The 24,935-nt window shown below is 37.9% G+C and overlaps 1 protein-coding gene across 5 annotated transcripts in view; it reads right to left on the reverse strand.

Moving 5' to 3' along the window:
- The window catches only part of VPS13A (vacuolar protein sorting 13 homolog A), a 265,017-nt gene that overhangs the window by 162,434 nt on the left and 77,648 nt on the right, over positions 1-24,935 (reverse strand). For all 5 annotated transcript variants that reach the window (XR_010322961.1, XR_010322960.1, XM_064291207.1 and 2 more), the window contains 4 exons: positions 24,775-24,917; positions 15,353-15,542; positions 15,154-15,268; positions 1,131-1,267 (listed from right to left, as the gene is read on the reverse strand). Coding sequence is in view for 3 of the 5 variants with exons in the window: in XM_064291207.1 (XP_064147277.1) it covers positions 1,131-1,267; positions 15,154-15,268; positions 15,353-15,542; positions 24,775-24,917 (585 nt within the window). In the remaining 2 variants the exon portion in view is untranslated. The remainder of the gene's footprint in view (positions 1-1,130; positions 1,268-15,153; positions 15,269-15,352; positions 15,543-24,774; positions 24,918-24,935) is intronic.

A 24,935-nucleotide genomic window follows, 5' to 3' on the forward strand; every position in this document is an offset into this window, starting at 1 on the left:
CCATAAAGATTTACAGCCTTGGCAATGGGTTTGGTTCGGTTTTACATATACTTAAGGTTTTTTTTCCTTTATTTTCTCATGTGAAATGACAGACAATGAATTTTAGGTAAGAGGTTAAGCAAACTGTGCAAGGTCACAAAACTAGATAGATAACCCTTACTTGTGACTTCATGCTCTTCCCACTATACCACACTGCCCTTTAAACAATTCAGTAATCAACCTCAAACATGAACAATTAGCTACACACATTTTATTATAATATTATAAATATAGTGGGTATCTACATGATTATCATGTGAAAACTTTTAATATAAAATAGAATAAGGGAAAATGTTAATATTAAGGAAAGGCACATATTTGTTAGGTAGTCACATAGATCATCCTACTACGATTATCCATCCTTCTTGGGCTTTTAAGATGGAAATGTTCTATCTCTGCACCATCCAACAGAGCAGCCACTAGCCACTTGTGACTATCAAGCTCTTGAATGTGGCTACTATGACTAAGGAATAGGGTTTTTTGTTTTAATTAAATTTAAATAACTGCATGTACCTAGTGGCGACCATATTAAACAATGCAGATCTAAAACTACAAAAAATAATTATTCTCTATTCAAAGCTGGGGAAGAAGTACATAACTGGAAGGAAAGGGAAATGACTTTGGTAAATGCAAGAGTCAGCTCTCAATTCAGGATTATTTAAAAAGAGAAATATTAAAACATCAATATATACAGTTACATATGCAAAAAATTTCAGGAGGAGAAAGATACATTTGGTTACTTCTAGAACACCCCCCGTTCTACATATACTAATTAATCGCATAATTGATTTACATTGAAAAGGAAATAAATTCTCCAAGCATGGCTCTGAAAATCTGTAAATACAATTCTTGGGTTTATCCCTGACCTTCAGAGTTGAACTGGTCCATCTGCCTTCAGAAACGTAGGAAATCTACTAATTACATGAAACTTCACTATATTCATCAGAAAGGAAGATTTCTCAAATTCTAGTATTTAACATAAATCTAAAAATCAACATACCAAAGCAAACTGTCTAAAGAAAAAAATGCATATTAAACAAAGATAACACCTTGAAATGCCATATTATGAAGTATACATTATGAACATATACCTTTAGATGACCAAGATCCAAAAGAAGTAGATTTGATGCAGGACTAAAAATTCCATCTTGTGGAACAATAATATATGATGCCTTCAAATTAATTCTGAGATCAAGAACTTTCTGTGTTTCAATAATATACAGTAGACCTGTAGAAAATTTACTCACAATGAAGAGTTTCCACAAATTATTCAAGAAATAGAGAATCATTAAACATATGAATTAAAACAATCTTAAAACAATGTGATATTAGTGTTAATATAAAAATGACATTAAGTAAAATGTTTCCAAAATAAATTTAAAATATTTTTGTCAATTTCTATAAACCACAAAACCAAACCCCGACTCACAGTTACCCTACAGGACAGAGTAGAACTGCCCCATAGAGTTTCCAAGGAGCGCCTGGTGGATTCGAACTGCTGACCCTCTGGTTGGCAGCTGTAGCACTTAACCACTATGCCACCAGGGTTTCTATTTCTATACACCTAATGAAATAATCCTGATTACCAAATTCCTCAAAAAAAATTATTTTACCCAGAAACTCAATTTGGGTAAAATTGGAGAAATGGTAAATACCTAAAATAAGTGGTATGAAATATTTATACATAACAACCATATTAGAATCTATATATATTCTGCTCAATACATAAACTTAATATAGCCATATCTCCCATACTGAATGATACTTGATTTTTATGATATTACTCTGAGACAATGAAAACTCCTGGATTATTAAATCATCCTCAATAAAACCACGTGTAAACCAGGAAAAAAAAAATTTTTTTTTTTTTTTAAACCAGGAAAGACAACCAATCAGGGTTCCCTATTCCTTGAGTATTTCATTCAGTTATGGTTTTATGCTAGAAAATTTAATCCATTTACTTGCATAAGATTTTACACCATTTTTATATTCACATTCTGAAATCCAGCATCATCTTTTAAAAATTTCAACAAATTATATATGATCCCATAAGAGGGAAACCCCCCTTAAAAAGAAAATTCTGTGAGCAGCCTCTAAATCAGTTTGAGTGAATACAAGAAGTTTTGATTTACAGAGTTTACAATATCTGACACTGAAACAGAAAGGTACTTTACTTCATAAAAGACAATTTAAAAAAATTCTACATAACTATCACCAGGGATAGATTTTTTTAAAACAAATTATGATGAAAAACTAAAAATAGCTATAAAAATCTGATATGTGAAATTCTGAATACCTACCCCGGGAAAATTCAAACTATGCAGTTTAATGTGCATACCCTCATAACGCAGTCAAGAGTCTCTTCTTCCCCAAAAGAAATCACTCCGTATTTTGTGATTCCATACTAATATACTACTACGAAGGATTAGGAAACCCTGGTTGCATAGTGGTTACGTGCTATGGCTACTAACCAAGAGATCGGCAGTTCGAGTCTCCCAAGTGTGCCTTGGAAACTCTTTGGGGTAGTTCTACTCTGTCCTATAGGGTCGCTATGAGTCAGAATCGACTCGATGGCAATGGGTTTGGTTTGGGTTTGGTTTATGAAGGATTAAAGTAAAAAGATTTAATGTAGGAAGTTTAGTGTATTTTAACACAATCTTCAAAGTTAAGGATTTATTATTAAACAGTACGTGTCTGAATTAAAGAATCAGTCAATAATTTTAAATGTACTTATAATAAATTATCATTGTAAAAAGATACTCAGATGAAATGTATATGCAATGTCAGAAAAAGTAAACCTTTATAACAAATACTAAGCAAAACAGTCAAGTGCGAACAGATAGCTGGCCTGATATATAAAGAAAAAAATTAAATAAAAATAGTTAAAATACATTGTTTTAAATATACATATTTATAGAACAATAAAAAATAAATAGCCTAAACCCAAGACAGCTCTTTTGTGAAATATGAGAAAGTGGTATCAAAATTGTGTCATCTTACCCAAATAAGACTCTGATAAAGAGAAAATCTCGGCATCTCCAATAAGCTATGAGAAGCAGATTCAACTGAAATCCCTTAAAACGGGAACTGGTGGTGGGGAGGAGGTAAACAGATTGACAGGTAGTCACAGAACACTGAAGATCATCCAACAAGCTTGAGGCTTAAGAGCAGAACTGGCTCAAAACACAGGTTTTTTGACACAAATGATTTGGATTCAAACACAGATGGCATTGTTATACTAACAGCTGTTTGCTGGGTCAGTCAGGTACAGCAGTCACAAGCAACAGCTAAAAGGCACAATTTGGCATGCAAGATTGTCCAGGGTTTGCCTGTTGAGCCTTTTTCTACTGTCATTCAATTTCCATTGTAAGGATTCCTCAACCAAAATGATCTACTCCCTATGTACTCCTCCCTATATAAATTTAAGTCTATACTCTCTGGAAGTCCTACCTTAAGCCTCACTTTCACTAATGTCTCATGTGACATCAGGGCACAGTGTTCTCTCTAGGTTTGGGGGGGTTATTTTGTTTTTTGGGGAGTGAGGGGTGTATTGTTTTATTTTGAAAGTAAGTCTATTATCTCTCTCCCCTACTTCCCACTGCAATTAGAACAAATTCCAAACTGCTTCATATGACCTACAAGGTTTTGCAGAATTGAGACTGTACCTCTCTATCATCATCTCATTCCACTCTCACCCTCACTATCTTCCAATCTATCTTTTGGCACTTTACAAATTCACCAAATTCTTTCCCAGGTTAGGACCTCCATGCTTGACCACTGTGTGGAAAGTTCTTCTTTATATTCTTCAGCTGAGCACATACTACACAAGCATCTGGTCTTAAGGTCATTTTTTTCGGAGAGATTTTCTCTAGCATCCCACCAAATCTATATTAGGGCATCCATTACTCTCATTTCCTTTAGCATTTGGGCCTGTTACTGATTTGCTGCCTTTCATAGCTCCAAATTCACCCTTTTGCTCACTCTGTGAAAATGGATCTGAGCCCAGCAAACGTTTTTCCTTTTGCACACCGGCACTGAAGTAGATGGAGAGCACTGGTGAGACACCACAGGAGGAAAGGGTTTTGCTTCACTCGGCAGGATCCTGCAGCAGTGTGGCTTTCTCCAGCACCAGGAGCATATACAGGTACTAGCAGCACCCAACAATTAGCAATTCCCCCTATTCCCCTTGGGCAGTTTCACAGCAAAGCGAGTCCAGTGAGACATCACCTCATGGACAGTTTTCCCCATCACCTAAGAGGGTGGATTTCCAAAAGCTCTAGAGAGCAGCTTCTCTGCCATTCAGTGAACCACAGACATGTCCTCTCCAACAAGGTCTGGATCTCAACCCCAGCAGGGTCTCTTCCTTGGGAACTCTGTGTCAGTCCTAGGTTAGAGGCTGCTTCTTACATCTACGCTTTCTATGTTCTTTATTCTTTGGAACAGCAAGCCAATCATTCATCACAGCTAATAACTCCTTACATTAAACTTTACCTGTTCAAATTACTATGTGGTTTCTCTCTCCTGATTAGACTTAAAGAAGGTTTACCGTAATTTTTAAATATATAATTCTTACTGGTTTTATGTCTGAATTACCCATAAGATTAAAAAATCCAGCAATATACATGAACTACATCCAATTTGATTGTTGTGATATTCCCCAACTAGCAGAGTTTCAAGCATACAGATTGTGTTCCCGATATTTGAATGAGAGAGTAAATGAAATCACTGAAAGAAAATATCTATGATCCCACCAAGTACTTCAAAGAAAGGGTTTTAATAAGCTACCACATTTGTCTTCCTGCCAGAGACAAAGAAAAACTATGTGCATGTTTAAGACAAGCCCTCTACTTTTTGAAGAAAAAAAATCTGAAAACATCTTTAGTTCCTAGAAAGGATGAAAAAAATAATACAAGGAAGAAAGCAGGCTGTAGGCCAAAAAACGAAACCAAGCCCGTTGCCACTGAGTCGACTGTGACTCATAGCGACCCTACAAGACAGAGCAGAACTGTCCCATAGGATTTCCAACGAGCATCTGGGGGATTCGAACTGCCAACCTTGTGGTTCGCCACCCAAACTCTTAACCACTACGCCACCAGGGTTTCCTATGCTGTAGAGTCAAAGGCTAATTTTAGCAAAATAAAAGAAGGAAGGTATGGAAGCAAGGAGGAAAGAAGAAACCTAAGCAGACAGAGCTATATAACAGATATAAGGCACTTCCCAAAGAGGTAAGTGTTAAATTGCTGGGAAAACAGCCAAAATATATTATTAAATTTTAAAAAACTAAGCTCAAAAAACAATATTATAGTATCATCCCTTTTTTTTTATAATTGTTGTTGTTGTTGTTAAGTGCTGTCAAGTCGTTTCCAACTCATAGCAACCCTGTGTACAACAGAACAAAACACTGCCCGGTCCTGTGCTATTCTCACGATCGTTACGTTCAAGCCCATTGTTGCTGCCACTACGTCAATCCATCTCATTGGGGGTCTTCCTCTTTTTCGCTGACCCTCTGCTTTAGCAAGCATGATGTCCTTCTTCAGGGGCTGGTCCCTCCTGATACCATGTCCAAAGTATGTGAGATAAAGTTTTGCCATCGTTGATTCTAATGAGCATTCTGGCTGTACTTTTTCCAAGCCGGATTTGTTCATTCTTTTGTCAGTCCATGGTATATTCAAAATTCTTCACCAACACCATAATTCAAAGGCATCAATTCCTCTTCGGTCCTCCTTATTCGCTGCCCAACTTTCACATGCATATGAGGTGATTGAAAATACCATGGCTTGGGTTAGGTGCAACTTAGTCCATAAAGTGACGCCTTTGCTTTTTTAATAATATTACTGTATTTTTATTTTTATGCAAATAACGCACACCTTCTATGTTTGTTTACCGGCCGTGCCTTCCCCTTGTGAGAGATTTTCATTGGTGTCGCTATGCCAGTTTTTTCTACATGTTGCTGTGAAGAAAGGTTAGCATAGTGCACTTACTAGGATAACTCTCGGGCAGGGTGGGGGGGGCGCGACCAGCAAACAAATGCAGAAGGCACATGTTATTTGTGTAAAAATACGGTAATCCATATAGAGAGAGGAGTCCCTCAGTGATGCAAGCAGTTAAGTACTTGGCTACTAACCAAAAGTTTGGTGGTTCAGTTGAAATCTACCCAGAGGCAACTTGAAGAAAGGCCTGGCCATTAAAAACCCCATGGAACACATTTCTCTGACACACATGCTATTACCATGAGTCTGAGTTGACTTGACAGCAATTTTTCTTTTTTTTATGTATACAGAAGAGAACAGAATCAGAAAAACACACTTCAAATTCTTAAAGGTTGTTACCACTGAAAGGTAAAACATTGAAGGCTTCCACTTCCTAACATATATTTCTGTGACATTTTAACTTTATTTAGTGTATACTTATTATTTGGGTAATTTTTAAAAAGGTAACAAAATAAAAGTTTAGGAAAATAAATCTGAGAGAAAAAAATCTCTATATCTGGATAACTATGGTATGTTCCAAATACAATGTATTTATATTTAACTATAATTAGTAATGGTCTCTATACATCAAAGGAGGAACCAAACAGAAAAGAGAGGTATGATCTTATGCTTATGCTTCTGTTGATTATACACCAATATACAGAACTTAAACTAAAAATGGGATGTAATATTTAAACAAACAATATAGTGTTATGGATTGAATTGTGTCCCCCAAAAAGTCCTAACCACCGTACCTGTGAACATGACCTGGTTTGCAGAAATAGGGTCCTTCTTTGAAAATATTATCAGTTAACAAGATCCTACCAGAGTAGGGTGGATCCTAATCCTTTATGACTGGTGTCTTATAAAAGAGGAATACAGACAAAAGACAGAGTTACACACGGGGGAAGGCACCATTTGAAAATACATCTACAAGCAGCAAAAAAACTCCAAAGAATGCCAAAAGCCACTAAAAACTAGGAGGGTGGAATGGGGCAATTCCTCTCTCAAAATTCTCAGAAAGAATCAACAGGACTGATACCCTGATTTGAACCTGCAGTCTCCAGAACTATGAGTGTGATTGTTAAGGTTGCGTGTCAACTTGGCTGGGCCATGATTCTCTGTGGTTTGGCAGTTATGATGTAGTTTGGAAGTCATATAATGATGTGATCACCTCCATGATGACATTTGATATAATGTCATCACCTCCTGATGGGATCTGCTGTGAGTAGCCAATCAGTTGAAAGGGAGTTTTTGGGAGTGTGGCCTGCATCTTAAATAAGTAGACTTTCTGGCAAGGCTCGTAGGCTTTTGCTCACTCTGGACCCTGCAGCTGGCTCCTGTTCATCAAACCTCTGGTTCTTGGGACTTGAGCTAGCAGCTTACCTGACATCATGCCTGCTTATCTTGGAATCTGTCGGTCTGTGCAGCCCGTGAGGCAGAGCCCTGCTGTCTGACTTGCCAGTCTTGGGTTCACCAACCCCTGTGGCTATACGAATCAGGAGAACCTTCCAGCCTGACCCATGGACTGGGACATTCCAACCTGTACAACCACATGAGTCATTTCCTTAATATAAATTTCTGTCTCTATTATACGCTTTACAGGTTTTGCTTCTCTGGAGAACCCAGCCGAAAACAGTGAGACAATAAATTTCTGTTTTTATAAGCCATCCAATTGATGGCATTCTCTTACAGCAACCCTAGGAAACTATGACAGGAAGGACAAACACAATCTACTCTAGGCTTCCAGAGTTAAGGCATTCATATTCTCAGAAATTCAAAACCTACTCAAATGTAGAAAAAATCAGTAAAAACCAGAGAAGAAAGATATGAATAATTGCAGGAATATAATGCATGCCTCCCTGTGAAAAAGGGGAAATGAATAAAGTTTTCAAGATGCATATTTTAAATAAAATTGAGAAGTAAGATAATCTAACAAAAGATACTTTAGTTATACATTTACTTATGAAAACATGAGAATTCACATGATGTGAATTCTTGATGTACCTGATTAAAATATTTCAAGAGAAAGAAGAAACAAAGGAGAATGGTAATTAGTATATCTCACTTTACCAATAAGGGTAAAGTGAATATAACGGAAATGTCAAGAAAAAAGTGGCAATTTCATGTTGGATTTTATGACAGTGAAAATGAAACAAATTCTAAGTTCAGTTAAAGGTGTACACTAGACTCAACAAAAATGGAGTTCTAAAACTAAAATTTTGACAATATTTTAATTACTCTAATGAGAATTTGAGCCAAGAATTAAAAAACAGAAGTAGTTAAAGAGTGGTCTCTCCAATAATTTTGGATTTTAAAGAGACATACACAAAAGGAAGGTGCGGTGCAATGAATTACTTAATATGTTCCTTCTAGCCATGCATGGTCTTATGACTCTCACAAAATGACTTGGCGGAACTATGCAAATAAGGAGTTTGTGGCCCACCAAGGGGATTGGACACCTTGCTAATAATGCAAATAAGGTCACAGAACCCTTGCAGAGGAGGAGCGGAAGACCATGCATATAAAGTGTACAGAGCCCTAATAAGGGGGTTGGTCAGTTTTGCCATCCTGCTAGGCTTAAAGGGAGTCAATCCCAGAAGCAAGAGGGGACCTCACTATCACCAAGAAAGAGCCAGGAGTTGAGAGCATCTGTTGGACCCAAAGTCCCTATGCTGGGAACCTCCTAAACCTGTGAAGAGAGAGCGAGCTATAACACTGAAGATGGTGAGAAGCAGCGGCAAGGGTAGCAGAGATGCACTGGCAAGCGCAGCAGAAAAACAGCAGCAACAGGACCAGCAGACCAGCATGAGATGGTGCAGTAGATTTCCCAGCCCACAGACCAAGACAGATACACTGGGCGTGCCAACCCTTGGAGCAAAAGAGCTTAGTGTCTTTGAGAAGGAGGCTTGCTGGCAGAGTGGGGTGCCTTGGGCACTCCTTGGCAGAGCTAAAGAATTTTGTAACACTTGACTGAGCAAGGCAGAGGCCAGACCCAAGCAGGGGCTGGGGGCCGAAAGGGGAGGCCTGTACGGAGAGGGCCGAGAGGGGAGGCCTGTCCTGAGAGGGCCGAGAGGACCCTGTCTTCAAGGGACTGAGAGGAGCCTTGCACGACCAAGAGGAGCTAAGAGAGCTGTCCTGCACTAAAAAAGGCAGACTTTGCCTACATGCTTCCTGCTGCTTCCTGATCCTGATCCTAAATTGTAATCTATTACTTCCCTAACAAACCCTGTAGTAGTGATACGGTCTGTGAGTTGTGTGTGGCCACTGCAACAAATTATCAAACCCAACAGAGAAGAAGAGAGTGCATGGGAGGGATGGCTGGTTTCAAAATTGGTAAAAAGGCTGGAGAGTAGAGATATGTCTGACCTCCACCTCATATGCATCAAGACTTGGGCTGATGATGATCTTGATTCTCTCTCCCCACCTTTTGAAGTTAGATGACAAGGTCTAACTCTACCACACCATTTTTTACAGAAGGACACATTACCAAGACAAATGTAAAATATGCACAGATCTATAAAAATGTCAGTAAGATTAAACTCTTAGAATATATTGAGGAAAAGTTTATTGTTTTAAAGAGGGGCTTCTAGTTATAGTCAGTGCAGAACTAATCATTATTAAGGAAGCAAAGACAGATCTGCTTTCTTTTGGCTCTATGGTATAATGATGAGAGATGACACACTAAGCAGAACAACTTTGTTCCTGTCTTGTATCTATTATGAATTGAATTGTGTCTCCCCAAAATATGTGCTGGAATTCTAATCCCCTATACTTGTGGATGTAATCTACTTGTGGATGTAATCTAACGTAATCATCACCTTCCATAATGCAATCTTATGTATCATGATCAATCTGTTGGGGGTCATACCACTGTAGGGTGAATCCTAATTAATTACTTCTGATTTATACAAACAGGAGCATAGACAAAGACAGAGAGATACGCACAAACAGGGGAAGACAGATGCCATATGAGGATTGTCTACAAACCACCGAACCAAGAAACTTTCAGGGCAACGAACAAGGAAGAAATCCACATGGCCAAGACCTTGATTTGGAATGTTTAATCTCCAGAAGTGTGAGAAAATAAATTTGTTATTTAAAGCACAACATTTGTAGTATTTCTGTTATAGTAGCACTAGAAAACTAAGACGGTATCCATCTTCTCTGTCAAAGATGATTATATTTATTCTGGAAGAAGTAGGACATGGTAATAGAATGTAAAACTCTAATTGGTGAATATCACTGAGTTGGTTAAGATGGCAAATGTTTTGTTATATATATTTTACCACAATGAAATTAATAAAAAAAAAAGAAAACTCTAACCAGTGAAACTTTCACTTAAGCGAACACCTCTTCTAGTCAAATTACACCCAGATAACTGAGACAGTGATCCTACTCAACACATATTAGTGCTTTATAAGAAATTACTGACAACTACAGAGGTCTCAGAAGACTAAAAATTATACACATAAATTTATGGACAAGTAGAATGGGAAGTACTGAACATGAGAAACTAATACATTTCATAAAAATGAAATATTCCATTATAACTGAATTTCTTCTTTTCTGTTTTTTTGTTTTGTTTTGCTTTTGGTATGTGTTACAAACTGAATTGTGACCCCAAAAGTATGTTGAAATCCTAACCCCTGTACATGTAAAAAAAAAAACCATTACCCTATTTGGATATAGGAGACTTTCTTTTGTTATGTTAATTAGGTCACAACAAAGTAGGGTGGGTCCTTAACATAATCACTTTTGAGTTATAACAGACACAGAGACACACGGGGAAGACTAACACCAAGGAACACCAAGGAACTCACAGGGCTACCAACAAGAACCTCCCCCTAGAGCCACAGCCTAAATTCAAACCTTTAGCCTCCTGAACTATGAGAAAATAAATTTCTGTTCTATAAAGCCACTCACTTGTAGTATTTCTCTCACAGTATCACTAGATAACTAAGACCATATGCTTACTAAACAGATACCTGATAAATCAGGGAACTGTTATAAACATTAAAAAAAAAAACTTGTTGCCGACAAGTTGATTCTGACTCATAGTGATGCTGAAGGACAGAGTAGAACTGCCCCACAGGGTTTTCAAGGAGCGGCTGGTGGATTCAAACTGCCAATCCTTTATTTAGCAGCTAGAGCGCTTAACCACTACACCACTAGGACTCAATTATAGACACAGCGTATCAATATTTCAGTAATATAAAGTCTCCCTTTACATTCTTGAGTCAAAAGTTGGAAAAATTAGCTAAATTAGGTAGCATTAACCAGAGATCCATGAATGGAATTGAGGGAAGGATTCATGAACTTGGATAGGAAAAAAATTACATCTTTATTTTCACTAACTACTGCTGAAATTCAGCATTTCCTTCAATTATACATGTAAGCAACAAACCACTATAAACTATAAGCACATACTACTTTGTCATCTATAATCACCCAGTGCCCTCATTAGAAATTACATATTATTTCACTTTCATTTTATAACATAGCTGCTGAATACACCTTGACATATTCACTATTTACATTTATCACTCCTACAAATTTATGGTAGTTTTCTGACCTGTCCATAATTCTTGCTATTTAATCCACAAATAAAGAAGAGCAGATACAGTACCATTATCACAAATTTTAGTTTCTTAAATACTTTAAAACCATGTTTTAATATTATATATTTCCTTTGTAATCCTATGTAGTTTATTTTATGTACTTAAAACGATTTTTCTGAGAAGGGATTCTTGGGCTTCACCAAACTGTCCAGGGTGTTCATGGCACCAAAAAGGTTATAAAAACCCCTGGGCAATTAAGTGAATCAATTCTCAGTTGAGTACCGAATGATGTTACCCAGAAAATGATACCTATTTATCCAATGTCTCAAGAAAATATTAAACACACAACAAAAGATAGAACAATACACCAAACTAGCTAGATTAATTTTAACAAAGATACAGTGCTGAATTTGGACTAAAACATCTAACTAGATTTACAGATCCTGGCAGTATGTAGGAATACATACCTAGAATTACCCTTTTTCTAAAAGAAACTCAAATGATGGATATAAAGCAAAAACAAATAGTAACAGCAACAAAAAAGTACTTAAAAACACTGAGAATATGCAAGCCAGTATCAAGCAAAGAATCAAATCAAAGGTATAAGCTAACAGATTTATGTGAAGCACAGAAAATTTTTATTCTAAGAATATCTGTTGAACCTGGTAAACTTGACAATTACTTTTCATAGCCTCAGAACCCTGGGAACAGATGACAAAGAGGTAGAATTTAACAGAAATTCTCCTCATGAATCCAGGATGTCAATGGCTAGACACTCCAAGTAAAGGTGATCCAGAAGTTAAACCTTTCTCTCTCCAAACCTCACCCACAGGGGAATACAGGAAAATGTATCCTAGCTGCGAGAAAAATTCGGAGAAGAAGATATTATCCTTGCAAACTGTAACCGTAATATTGTCCTCAAGTAGACTTCTAGCCCACTATTTCCTTGGATGTCCAGAATACCTCAAGCAACGAATTTACTTAATGGCCTAAAAACATGCATATGGTATCTGGCAGAAGAAAATAAAATTCCTCCTGGAATGAAAGTCCAATTACCCCGTGTTTAAAGAAATTCCCCATATAATTTTTCAAGACAAATGAGTAGTTCATAATACAAAATCACAAAATGTGAAAAGAAACAAGTTACTATGACTAAGATGCAGCAGAAACAAAACTAGAAAAAACTAAAGCATTACTAAAAATAAAAGCAGTCAACTTCACATAAAGATTCTGTTCATAGGACAAAAGAAAATTTTTTATTCTGCATGTAACTATCCTCAAAATTTATAAAGAAAAAAAAAACGACCAATATATAAGAAGTATACAAATTTAATTTTATAGTGAGGCATTTTTCATGTATTTCTCTAAATAATTGTTAAAACAAAGTGACAAAGGAAGAAAAATAATCCACTGAGGATACAAAAGATTTAAAGTACATGATTAACAAATGTAGCCTAATAAATATGTATGTTGTGGTTGTTGCTAGGTGCCTGCCATCAAGTCAGTTCCAACTTATAGCGACTCTAGGTACAACAGAACAAAACACTGCCTGGTCGTGTGCCATCCTCACAATCATCTTGCTTGAGCCCATCATTGCAGCTACTGTCAATCCATCTCATTGGGGGTCTTCCTCTCTTTCACTGACCCTCTACCAAGGGTAAACCCTCTACCAAGCATGTCCTTCTCCAGGGACTGGTCTCTCCGATAACATGCCCGAAGTACATGAAATGAAGTCTTGCCATCCTCCCTTCTAAGGAGCATTCTGGCTGTACTATTTCCAAGAAAGATTTGTTTATTCTTCTGGCAGTCAATAGTATATCCAATATCCTTTGCCAACACCGTAATTCAAAGGTATCAATTCTTCTTTGGTTTTCCTTACTCATTGTCCAGCTTTTGCATGCCTATGAGGCAACTGAAGATACCACGGCTTGACTCAGCCACACCTTAGTCCTCAGTGACATCTCGCTTTTTCAAACTTTAAAGAGGTCTTTAGTGGCAGATATGCCCAATGCATTGTTTGATTTCTTGACTGTTGCTTCCATGGGCGTTGGCTGTGGACCCAAGTAGATTGAAATCCTTGGCGACGTCAGTATTTTCTCCATTTGTCATGATATGCTTATTGGTCCATTTGTGAGGATTTTCATTTTCTTTATGTTTAGGTGTAATTCATACTGAAGGTTATAGTCTTTGATCTTCATCAGGAAGTGTCATCAGTCCTCTTCACTTTCAGCAAAGTTGTGTGATCTGCATGTCGAAGGTTGTTAATGAGTCTTCCTCCAATCCCAATGTCCCGTTCTTCTTCATATAGTCCAGCTTCTTGGATTATTTGTTCAGCATACTGATTAAGTATGGTGAAAGGATACAACCCTGATGCACATCCTTCTGGATTTTAAACCATGTAGTATCCCTTGTTCTGTTCGAATGACTGCCTCTTGGTCTACGTACAGGTTCCACATGAGCACAATGAAGTGTTCTGGAATTCACATTCTTTGCAATGTCATCCATAATTTGTTATGATCCACACATTCAAATGCCTTTGCACAGTCAGTAAAACACAGGTGAACATCTTTCTGGTATTCTCTGCTTTAAGCCAAGATCTATCTGACATCAGCAATGATATTCCTCTTTCCACATCCTCTTCCGAATCCGGCTTGAGTTTCTGGCAGTTCCTTGACGATGTATTGCTGCAACCACTTTCAAATTATCTTCAGCAAAATTTTACTTGCTTGTGATATTAACAGAGATGTATAGATATGAAAAATAATGCTTTTCAAGTATTTATAGAACTTTTAAAAAAATTTACCACATAGCAGTTGAGTCAAAATTACTGGGGATGAAATAACTAGAGCAGAAAGAGAGAATATTGACACACTGTGAAGAATGCAACAAATGTCACCGAACATTATGTGCAGAAACTGTTAAATAGGAGCATGTTTTGATGTGTATATTTTCACAAAAAATTAAACAAATTTAAATAATTGAAAAAAAAAAAAAACAACAAACGAAAAAAATTTACCATATATTGAGCCAGAAAGAAAATTCCAATAAATTTTAAAGCACTAAAATCATACAGGCCATTTCTATAGTACTCTACCGACTAAAAACAACTGAATCTGTAATTCAAGATATTCCTACAAAGAAAATTCCAGACTAAAATGATTTTCTGTTAAATTCTGTCAAACATTTAAGGACGAGATAACATCCTATCTTACACAAACTCTTCCAGAAACTACAATAAGAGGGAACTTTTATTTTCTGAGGCCAATACATCAAAATCTGAAACTCATGACAAGAAAGGAAAATGGCAGGTCAATTTCTGTCGTGAATAGAGGTCCAAAAATTCTAAGCAAATTTTTTTCAATTAACTAAAATGTAATTACTAGGTATAAACTTTCTGAGTGTAAAATATAATTACTGTGTTATACATCTGCCTTTAAAGATAAAAGTAACAAATTAGCTTATATTGTACTCAGTATAGAAACATAAAAAATTTAAAGTAAACTTTATTGAAATCACTTTACTACAAATAAAATTTTAGTATACGGTACAGTATTTTATTCACTACTGTTAATACTGGCATTTACCTGTTGCTGTCTTATCACGAAATTCTTCAAGTTTCATCAAAGTTGCTGAAGTCAGCTGTGTTAGGTGTACATCTTGTGGAGGTCTGAAGAATTCCACTATACTATTCACTGTTCTCTGTTAAAAGAAGCATGATTAACATGAAGTGCAAACTCAAAGCGAATTGACATTTTAAAACTTCATAATTAAAAAAATGCTTACTGCATCATATATCATTTCTAAAGGTTCAGCTTCTATGATACACCTTTGAGCAACAGTTTCATCTATTGGGTTTATCTCAAATGTAATTTGAAACAGTGAGGTAGCATCATCCAGTGAAGACAGGAGACGAGGTTTTGTGAAATTATCTGGTAAGCCAGTAATATGAAATGAGTCTATTTTGGTTTCAAATCTGCATGAAAAAGGATAGCACAAAAATCAGCAAGCAATACAATTTTAAAGCATTTTTTAAATTGACAATGATAAAATAAAAATGAACGGAGAACAATTTCACTTTGCATTTCCCATTACTCCTTTCCATTCACATCAAAGAAAATTAACGACTATTCCATCTGAAGTGATACAGACTAATTCACAATGAACTCTATTTGTATGATGATCCCGAGGTGAAAAAAGGTATGAAAGGTTAATGTTGGACATGCTTACAGATAAAATCTAAAATAAAAACCACAGTAAATTCCTACAAGGCTTTATCACTGTAAAGCCAGAAAGCCTCCAGTACCTAAAATAAGTTTATAAGCACTTCCTTATTTAAGAACAGAAATACACAAAAACCAAGCACCAGGGCAGGACTTCTAGAATGGCTGTTTGAGTAGTTCAGGGACCCTTTCTCCCACAAAATAATCAGTGAAACAACTGCTTAAAAATTTAAGTCCCTGAAACTTGACCTACACAGCAAACAAATACTTTTTCAAGAAAGTTTACAAAATATTGATAAGAACAGGAAAAGTTTGTGGCAACTGAGCAACAACCTTCTTCCATCCTCACTCCCAGCACCATGTTACAGAAGGCCATACAAGGTGGGTGCAGCCAAGAAGTGGGGGTCTTCCTCTTCCCTCAGCAATAATTCTAGGGACACGGTTTCACCCTAAGAAGGGCAGGCGTCCTGCGTTTCTCATCTCTCCCATCCCAGCTACATGTTACAGAAGCTCTAGTCCAGGCAGGCGCAGCCAAGTAAACTGGGGTTTCCTTTCTCCACCCAGCTCCCGCTCAGACTGTGGGCTTTGATTCAGGTGCAAAGGCTAATACTGAGGCCTCTATTTTGCCTTCCCCAGTTTGCTTGTAAGGCAGAAATTCCATGCCAAAAGAGTCATGCACTCTCTAGTGTCTGCTTGTGTAGCAAGGCTGTCAATCTGAGATAAGTGGGCTACTATACCACTCACAGACTGCAGTCAGGCTTAGGTTCTACCCAAGAGTGGAAGCAGATTGAAAGAACTGGCAGCTCTGCCTGAGGGAACTGACATTATTTAGAACACAGCATGAAGAAGTTCATGGGTAAAAACATTGTCCAAAACAACGGAGATCCTGGTGGCTTGCAAGCGGTTGGAATCGACTCGATGGCAATGGTTTTAGTTTTGTTTTTTTGGTATGGCTCCATAGGGAGCCCTGGTGGTAAAGTGGTTGAGCGCTTGGCTGCTAATCAAAGGGTCAGTGATTCAAACCCATGAGCCACTCCATGGGAGAAAGACGTGCCAGTCTGCTTCTATAAAGATTTAGAGCCTTGAAAACCCTATCAAAAAAAAAAAAAAAAAACCTATTGTCATCAAGTCGATTCCACATAGGGCAGTTCTACTCTGTCCTAAGGGGTCATTATGAGTCAGAAATCGACTCAATAGCAACAGGTTAATGGGTTAGTAGCTCCTTGAAACTAGTTGCAAAAAGTGAAACGGCAGACCAACCAGATGTTGAACAAAGAAGACTGGGGAAAGAGGCATCCAAGTAGGGCCCTCCCAGGATCCCGTTCTTCGTATGTGCATGCACTAAACTCCACAAATTAAAAAGAAATGAGAGTTGCACTAGGGGCCAACTTGAATGTAGCTCCCAAGAAACAAACAGATCCATAAACAAAAGGCAGAGACTATACTGGCTCAAGGTGCTTAAGCACAACCTCTTATTCATTACTGCACAATAAATTACTCTAACCCAGAGGTGACTGATTCATCAGAAGCAGGATTAAAATAAATTCACACTTATCCAGAAGAATGTAAGCATACCCAGAGCTGCGCCCTCTCAAGAGCAAATGGGGAGGAAACAACTAAGCTCCTAGTCCCTGAATGAATGCTAAGCAAGATCATAATCTCATTGAACTGTAAAAGCAATCTCCAAACCATATACAGATCTAATGGTAGGTGTGATCGTCAGGGGCTTAAGCATAACCTTTCACCAATAAGTGAATTATGCTGACACAGGGATAACCTCTAGAAAGGTACAGGTAGTCCCCAACTTACAACATGTTCTAGTTACAATGAACCACACTTAAGACCATGCTTTTTTGTTTTTTTTCTGGTCATCTTATCATTAGTAATATGTACTACATACAATAGAAAAACTACATACAATGTTGCAGCATGTAATCTGCTGATGTTATCATTCTCATGCCAACCCCCAAACACAAATAAAGATCGGATTTATAAAGATATTGATAACAAAAGGCAGTAATAATGAAAACTAAGACAAAAAATGAGGTATTCGACTTACGTAAGCACTGGGATAGAACCCCATCATAAGTCAGGGGCTACCTGTAGAAGGAAAAAATTTGGACTGGGACTATCAGAGGCTACATACTACAAGAGAAATAGACTTCAAAGAATTAGTCTAGCCAGGTCACTGAAATAAACAAATGACCAAAACAAACAATAAGTCTCAAGGTGGACTGATGGAAGTAAGTATACAGAATTGCTATACCATATTACCTAAAATGCCCTGTTTTAAACACAAAATTATAGGACACACAAAGAAACAGTAAAGTGTGAGCCATATACAGGGGGAAAAGTAGGCAATAGAGGCTGTCTCTGAGGGAGCACAGATGTGGGACTGAGCAGACAAAGAAAGACTTCAAAGCACCCATTAAAAATATTTTTTAAAAAACTAAAGGAAACCACATTTAAAGAATTGAATAAAGGTATAATAACAATGACTGATCAAGTAGAGGATATCAGTAAAGTGATAAACATTGTTTAAAAAACAGAAATTTTAGAACTGAAAAGGACACTAAATGAAGAGTAAAATTTACCCAAAAAACTTAAAGATAGATCAATAGAGATTATTATCAATAGATCCATGCCAACTAACATGGCACAGTATTGTCACCTTGGAACACAGACAACAAATGACCCTGAACAGGGAGTATGAGAAGGCAACTGCACAGAGCTTCCAATAAAAGAAAGAGCACCCAGTAACAAGAGAAACATACTTTCCCATCCCTCACCTTTCTGGTAAGTAGCAGCAAGAACCTCTCCAGCCTAGGAGACCCCATCACCAGGATCCACAATATGAGCCCCAATCCCAGCCCACCCCATCCCCTCCCAGTGCACTGCTTTTTTTCCCCCCCTTTCTTCTTTTTCTTTCTCCCTCCTACCTAGTGCCATGTGCCTACTCCCTGTCTTCCCACCAAACCCCCTCCTTGCCGCCATGGCTAGAGAGCCACTCGCCCACTGCCATTCTGAGTCTGCCCTGCCCCAAACCCAATGGCTCCTGCCCTGCCACCTTTGTTTTTCCTCTTCTGTCTTTTCTTTCTCCCATTCACCTATCCCCTAAATCACCTCCCCTCTCTTCCCACCAGCCACCGGGTCCACCCTGTCCCCACTCGCAAGCCCCCACGGTGTCATTGTTTTTAAATTGCTATTATTATTATAATTTTTCTTCTTATTCTTTCTGGCTCCCACCTATCCCCATATAACACCTCCACTGCCTCCCAAAAGCCCCTGCCAAGCCACTGAGGGTAGAGAGTCACTGACCTGCCACCACCCCAGGTCCACCACACTCCACCCACCAACACTCACCATGCCACCATATTTTTTCTTTCTCCCTCCCATCTAGTCCCATACATCACTCCTTCTCCCTTCCCAACAGCCCCCAGATCCATCGAGCCCCCAATCACCAGCCCTACCACGCCTCCATTTTTTTTTAATTTTCATTTTTCTTTCTTTCTGTGCTTTTTCCCTCCTACCTAGCCCTATATGCCACCTCCCACACCTTCCCACTGGGCTCCACAATGCTGCCACAGCTAGAGAGACACTAACACATTGGCCTGCCACTGCCCCGGGTCCACAATGCCCCTACTCACCAGCCCCCGTCGTGTAACCATTTTTTTTCCTTTTTCTTCTTTTTCTCTCTCTCCTACCTAGCACCGTACATCACCTCCCTTTCCTTTCCACTGGCCCCTGAGTCTACCCTGCCCATACTTGCCCATGGCCCCCACCATGCCACCATTTTGTTTTTCTCCTTTTTTTCTCTTTCTTCCTTTTCTTTTTCCCTCCCACTTAGACCATTACGAGACATCTCCCCTTTCTTATTCAACCCCCGCCATGCATTGCAACCAGAAAGCCACTGCAGTACTGGCCTGCCCTACCCCCACATCCAGGCCCCCACCACATTGCCATTTTTTCTTTTCTTTTTCTTTTCTTTCTCCCTGCCACCTAGCCCTATACCTCACTTCCTCTCTGTTCCCAACAGCCCCAGGATCCACCACGCCCCCACTCACTGGCCCCAACCACACACCCATTTACTTTTTTTTAATTTTCTTTCTCTCTCTCACTTAACCCCATACGCCACCTCCCCCCCTTTCCACTAGTTCCAGATCCAGCCCACCCCCACCAGCCAGCTAACACCATACTGCCCCCCTTTTTTTCTTTCTCTCACTTTTCTTTCTCCCTCACACCTAGCCCCATGCACCACCTCCCCCACTTCCCACCAGCCCCCAACACACAACCACAGATACAACATCCCCAGCACTGAGGCCTACCACTACACCAGGCCCACACTGCCCCTCCCCTTGGGCTACTCGACCAGCTGCTGAACAGTGAGAAGCAAGCCCGTACCACTCCCCATATGACATCCCTGCCAATCTGGCAAGGGACTATGAACACTCCCACAATTCTGGATCAACATCAGGAGGCAAACAGCATCTGCCCAGTCCATCCTCAGCTACCTCACCAAACCAGTGTACAGTGAACAGGGCTTATCTGGCCTGTTGCTGCCCTACCCATCCAGATAAGATGGTGAGAGCTATCATGCCTACAGGCAGGCAAGTAGTAAAGCATTCCCAGCCTGCCCACCCTGACATATCAAAACAAAACAAAACAAAAAAAGAACAGGAAGGAAGAAATGAACACACAATCAATACATAAAGAAAACAATACCTTAATGTCTCAGAGACAAAAGATAATATCAAAACCTAAAAAAAGCAATATAAGATGGCTCCAACAAATGAACAAAATAAGGAATCATATAACCTCCCAATAGAAGAAAAGGTAGTGGAAGTACTTGATACAGAATTCAAAAGGCTAATATTTAGGGCTTGCCAAGAGATTAGGAAAGAGATCTAAGAAAACACAGACAAAACCAATGCAAACAGCCAAAATCAAGAAAAACACAGACAAAGCAATAGAAGAATTCAGCAAAATAATACAAGAAAAAAATGTCAAAAGAAATAGAAATCATACAAAAACAGGAACTATTCAAAATATAAACAACAAAATTGCAGAAATGTACAATTCAATTGAAGGTTTTAGGAGTAAATTTGAAACAATGGAAGACACAGTCAGCGAGACTGAAGACAAATTCATGGACATCAGTATATTTGTGGAAAAATCAGAGAAAAGAATGAAGAAAACCTAAGAATTACGTGGGACACAAGAGTAAAAATTCACGTGTGATCGAAGTTCCAAAACAAAGACAGAAAATGTAAAACACAGAGAATACTGCTGAAGATTTGCTGGTTAAAAAAAAAAAAACTTCTCAAATATCATGAAAGACATAAAGCTGACCATCCAGGAAGTTCAATGAACCCCACACAGTATAGACCCCGAAAGAAAGTCACCATGAAAAAAAAAGTCACCAAGATATAATATAATCACACTCGCCAAAACCAAAGAAAAAGAATCTTGAGAGCAGTTTGAGAAAAACAAAGTTACATACAAAAGAGAAACAATGCAACTAAACTCTTATTACTCAGCAGAACCTATACAAGCAAGAAGGTAATGGTATGACATACATTAAACCTTAAAAGTAAGAAACTGCCAGCCAAGAATAATATATCCCACAAAACTCTCTCTCAAATATGATAATAAAATTAGGACACTTCCAGATAAACAGAAATTAATGAAAATCATAAAATCAAATCAAACTTACAAGAAATATTAAAAGGAGTCCTTCAATTAGAGAACCAACAACATCATACAACAATCTGATTCTAGGTCACAGGATAGCATCACCCAGATACCAACCTAGGTAAAGAACTCTCAATAAGAAAACAAAGTTGAAGACATAAAACAAGGAAACAGAGATGTCAATCTGTATACGACAACAATATTAAAACAATAAAAGGGGGAATAAACAGTATAGGTATATAGAACATTGAAATGGAGATGAAATCAAGGCAATATCAAACAGTAAGAGACTCGTTCAAACACAGGGAGATAAGGGCAAATTTCTAGGTAACCACAAATTAACTCATCAAAATAAAAAAGAAGAAAAACATAAAGACTCAGTAAACACAAAATGTGTAATAATGAAAGAAAAGAAAATCCACAAACAAAAGGAACTCAGCACAGGAAAGTAAGAGGAACAAAGAAAATGTCAGTACCACAGGAAAAAAAAGCACAACAATATGAAATCAATAAACTCATAACTATCAATAATCACACTGAATGTAAATGGCTTAAATGCACTCATAAAGAGACAGAGAGTGGCATAAAAGATTAAAAAACATAACCCATCGATACACTGTCTACAAGGGACACACCTAACAAAGACATAAATATATTAAAAATCAATGGGTGGGAAGAAATACGTCAAACAAACAGTAACCAAAAAAAGGACAGGAGCGACAATATTAATCTCAGACAAAATAAACTTTAAGGCAAAATCAATCATAAAAGACAAGGAAGGACATTATACACTGATAAAAGGGACAATCCATCAAGAATACATAGCCATAATAAATATCTACACACACAATGATAGGCTCCAAAATATATAAAACAAATTCTAAGAGAAACAGGCAGTTCCACAATAACAGTAAGACACCTCAACACACCACTCTCAGTAAAGGATAAAATATATAGAAAGAAACTCAACAAAGATACAGAAAATCTAAAGGTCACGATCAAACAACTCAACCTCACAGACATATACAAAACACTGCAAATAACAGCAGAGAAGTATACACATTCTTTTCCAGCACACATGCAACATTTTCCAGAATAGACCACCAACCAAAACCAAACCAAACCCAGTGCCGTCGGGTCGATTCCGACTCATAGCGACACTACAGGACAGAGTAGAACTGCCCCATAGAGTTTCTAAGGAGTGCCTGGTGGATTTGCACTGCCAACCCTTTGGTTAGCAGCCACAGCACTTAACCACTACACCACCAGGGTTTCCCCATTTATGACAGCCCCTAAAAAGATAAAATATGTGGGAATAAATCTAACCAGGGACATAAAAGGCCTATACAAAGAAAACTACAAAACACTATTTGCAAGAAACCAAGAGAGACCTACATAAATTAAAAAAACCATGGCATGCTTATGGATAAGAAGCACCAACATTGTGAAAATGTAAAATACTCCCAAAATGATCTACAGATATAATGCAATGGAATACTATGCAATGACAAAGAACAATGATGAATCTGTGAAACATCTCACAACATGGATGAATCTGGAGGGCATTACACTGAGTGAAATAACTCAATCACAAAAGGACAAATATTTATGAGACCACAAAGGTTTATACACAGAAAAAAAACAATCTTTGAATGTTATGAGGGGGGAGGGTAGGAAAATGAAATCACTAACTAGATAGTAGACAAGTACTAACTTTGGAAAGAAACATGGGTTCTCTTATAGACTAATTGTGTTCCCCAGAAAGATACGCTGAAGTCCTAACCCCTGTTACCTATGAATGTGACCTTGTTTAGAAGTAGGGTATTCAAAGATGTTATCAGTTTAGTTAACATGAGGTTATACTGGACTAGGGTAGCTCTTACTCCAATATCAGTGGTGTCCTCATAAAAAGAGAGACACACACAGAGGAAGGATGCCATGTGAAGAAGCATTTACACACCAAGGAATACCAAGGATCACCAGTGTCAGTGGAACCTAGAAGAGAGGCATAAAACAGGCTCTCCCTCAGAGCCTCCAGAAGGAATCAACATGGCTGACACCCTGATTTTGGACTCCTAGCTTCCAGAACTGTAAGACAATTTCTGTTCTTATTTAAAAAAAGAAAACAAAACGCAAATCAAAACCACAATGAGATACCACTTCACACACACAATAATGGCTATAATCAAAAAGACAGATAAGAACAAATGTTGTCCAGGATGCAGACAAATTGGAACCCTCACACGCGGCTGGTGGGAATGTAAAATAGTACAGCCACTTTGGAAAACAATCTGGCAGTTCCTCAAAAAGTCAAAAAAAATTACTATATGACTCAGAAATTCTACTCCTAGGTATAAACCCCAAGAGAAATAGAAGCATTTTGTACACACAAAATCTAGTACATGAATATTCATAACAGCCAAAAATTGGAAAGAACCAAATGTCCATCAACGTATGAATGGATAAAACAAAATATGGTATATCCATACAATGGAATATTCTTTGTCAATAAAAAGAAATGAAGTACAGATATATGCTACAACATGAACAAACTTTGAAAACATTATGCCTTCTGAAGTAAGCCAGGTACAGAAGAGGACATGTGTAATTCCATTCACGTGAATTATCCATAATAGGCAAATCCATAGAGATAGAAGGTAGATTAGTGGTTGCCACAAAAAGGGGGTAATGTGAATGACTACTATTGGGCATGGGATTGATTTCTGGAGTGTTGAAATGTTCTGGAATCAGACAGTGGTGCTGGTTGTACCATCTGAAGAATACACTAAAAGCCAATGAATTATACCTTATTTTAAATGACTGAATTGTATGGTATGTAAACAATATCTCAATAAAGCCGTTTAGAAAACAGATGTAAAATACAGACATTCCTAGATAAACCAGTTTTTTTTGGAGGTATGTGTGTGGTGTGATTGTAATTTTTGCATTATTTAGTGTCCTTCTATATTTCCTCAGCATGCAATTTTCTATTAAACATATACTGTTTTAATAATTCCAAAAAATACACAGTAGTGAATAAAAAACAAAGTTTCTTAAGTTACAAAAGGATACTCTTAAACCATAGTACTCTTTTTTTTTTTGTTGTTCATCATCTTTAATGGCATTCCCAGCAGAGCCACGTGGGCAGTGTTCCTGGTGTCCATGGACCCTTCCCAGGTGGGGCCACAAGCCATAGAACTCTTCATCCAAGATTGTAAGATTACGACCTAACTTTCAGCCTCATGGTGAAATTTTTTCTTAGGATAACATAAAAGAAAATGAATTGATACTTACTTTATTGCTTGTGCTCCTGGCCTTTGCACAACCAAAGTACTAAATTCTTCTATTAAAATTTCTAACAGCTCAGGTTTCTGGTGATTTTCTCTTAGAACAATAGACATACTTTTCAAGTGAAGGAAAAACTTCATGGCTTCAAACTAGAGTATATTCAGAAG

Source organism: Loxodonta africana, chromosome 9, assembly GCF_030014295.1.
Source record: "Loxodonta africana isolate mLoxAfr1 chromosome 9, mLoxAfr1.hap2, whole genome shotgun sequence".
Classification (NCBI taxonomy): Eukaryota; Metazoa; Chordata; class Mammalia; order Proboscidea; family Elephantidae; genus Loxodonta; species Loxodonta africana.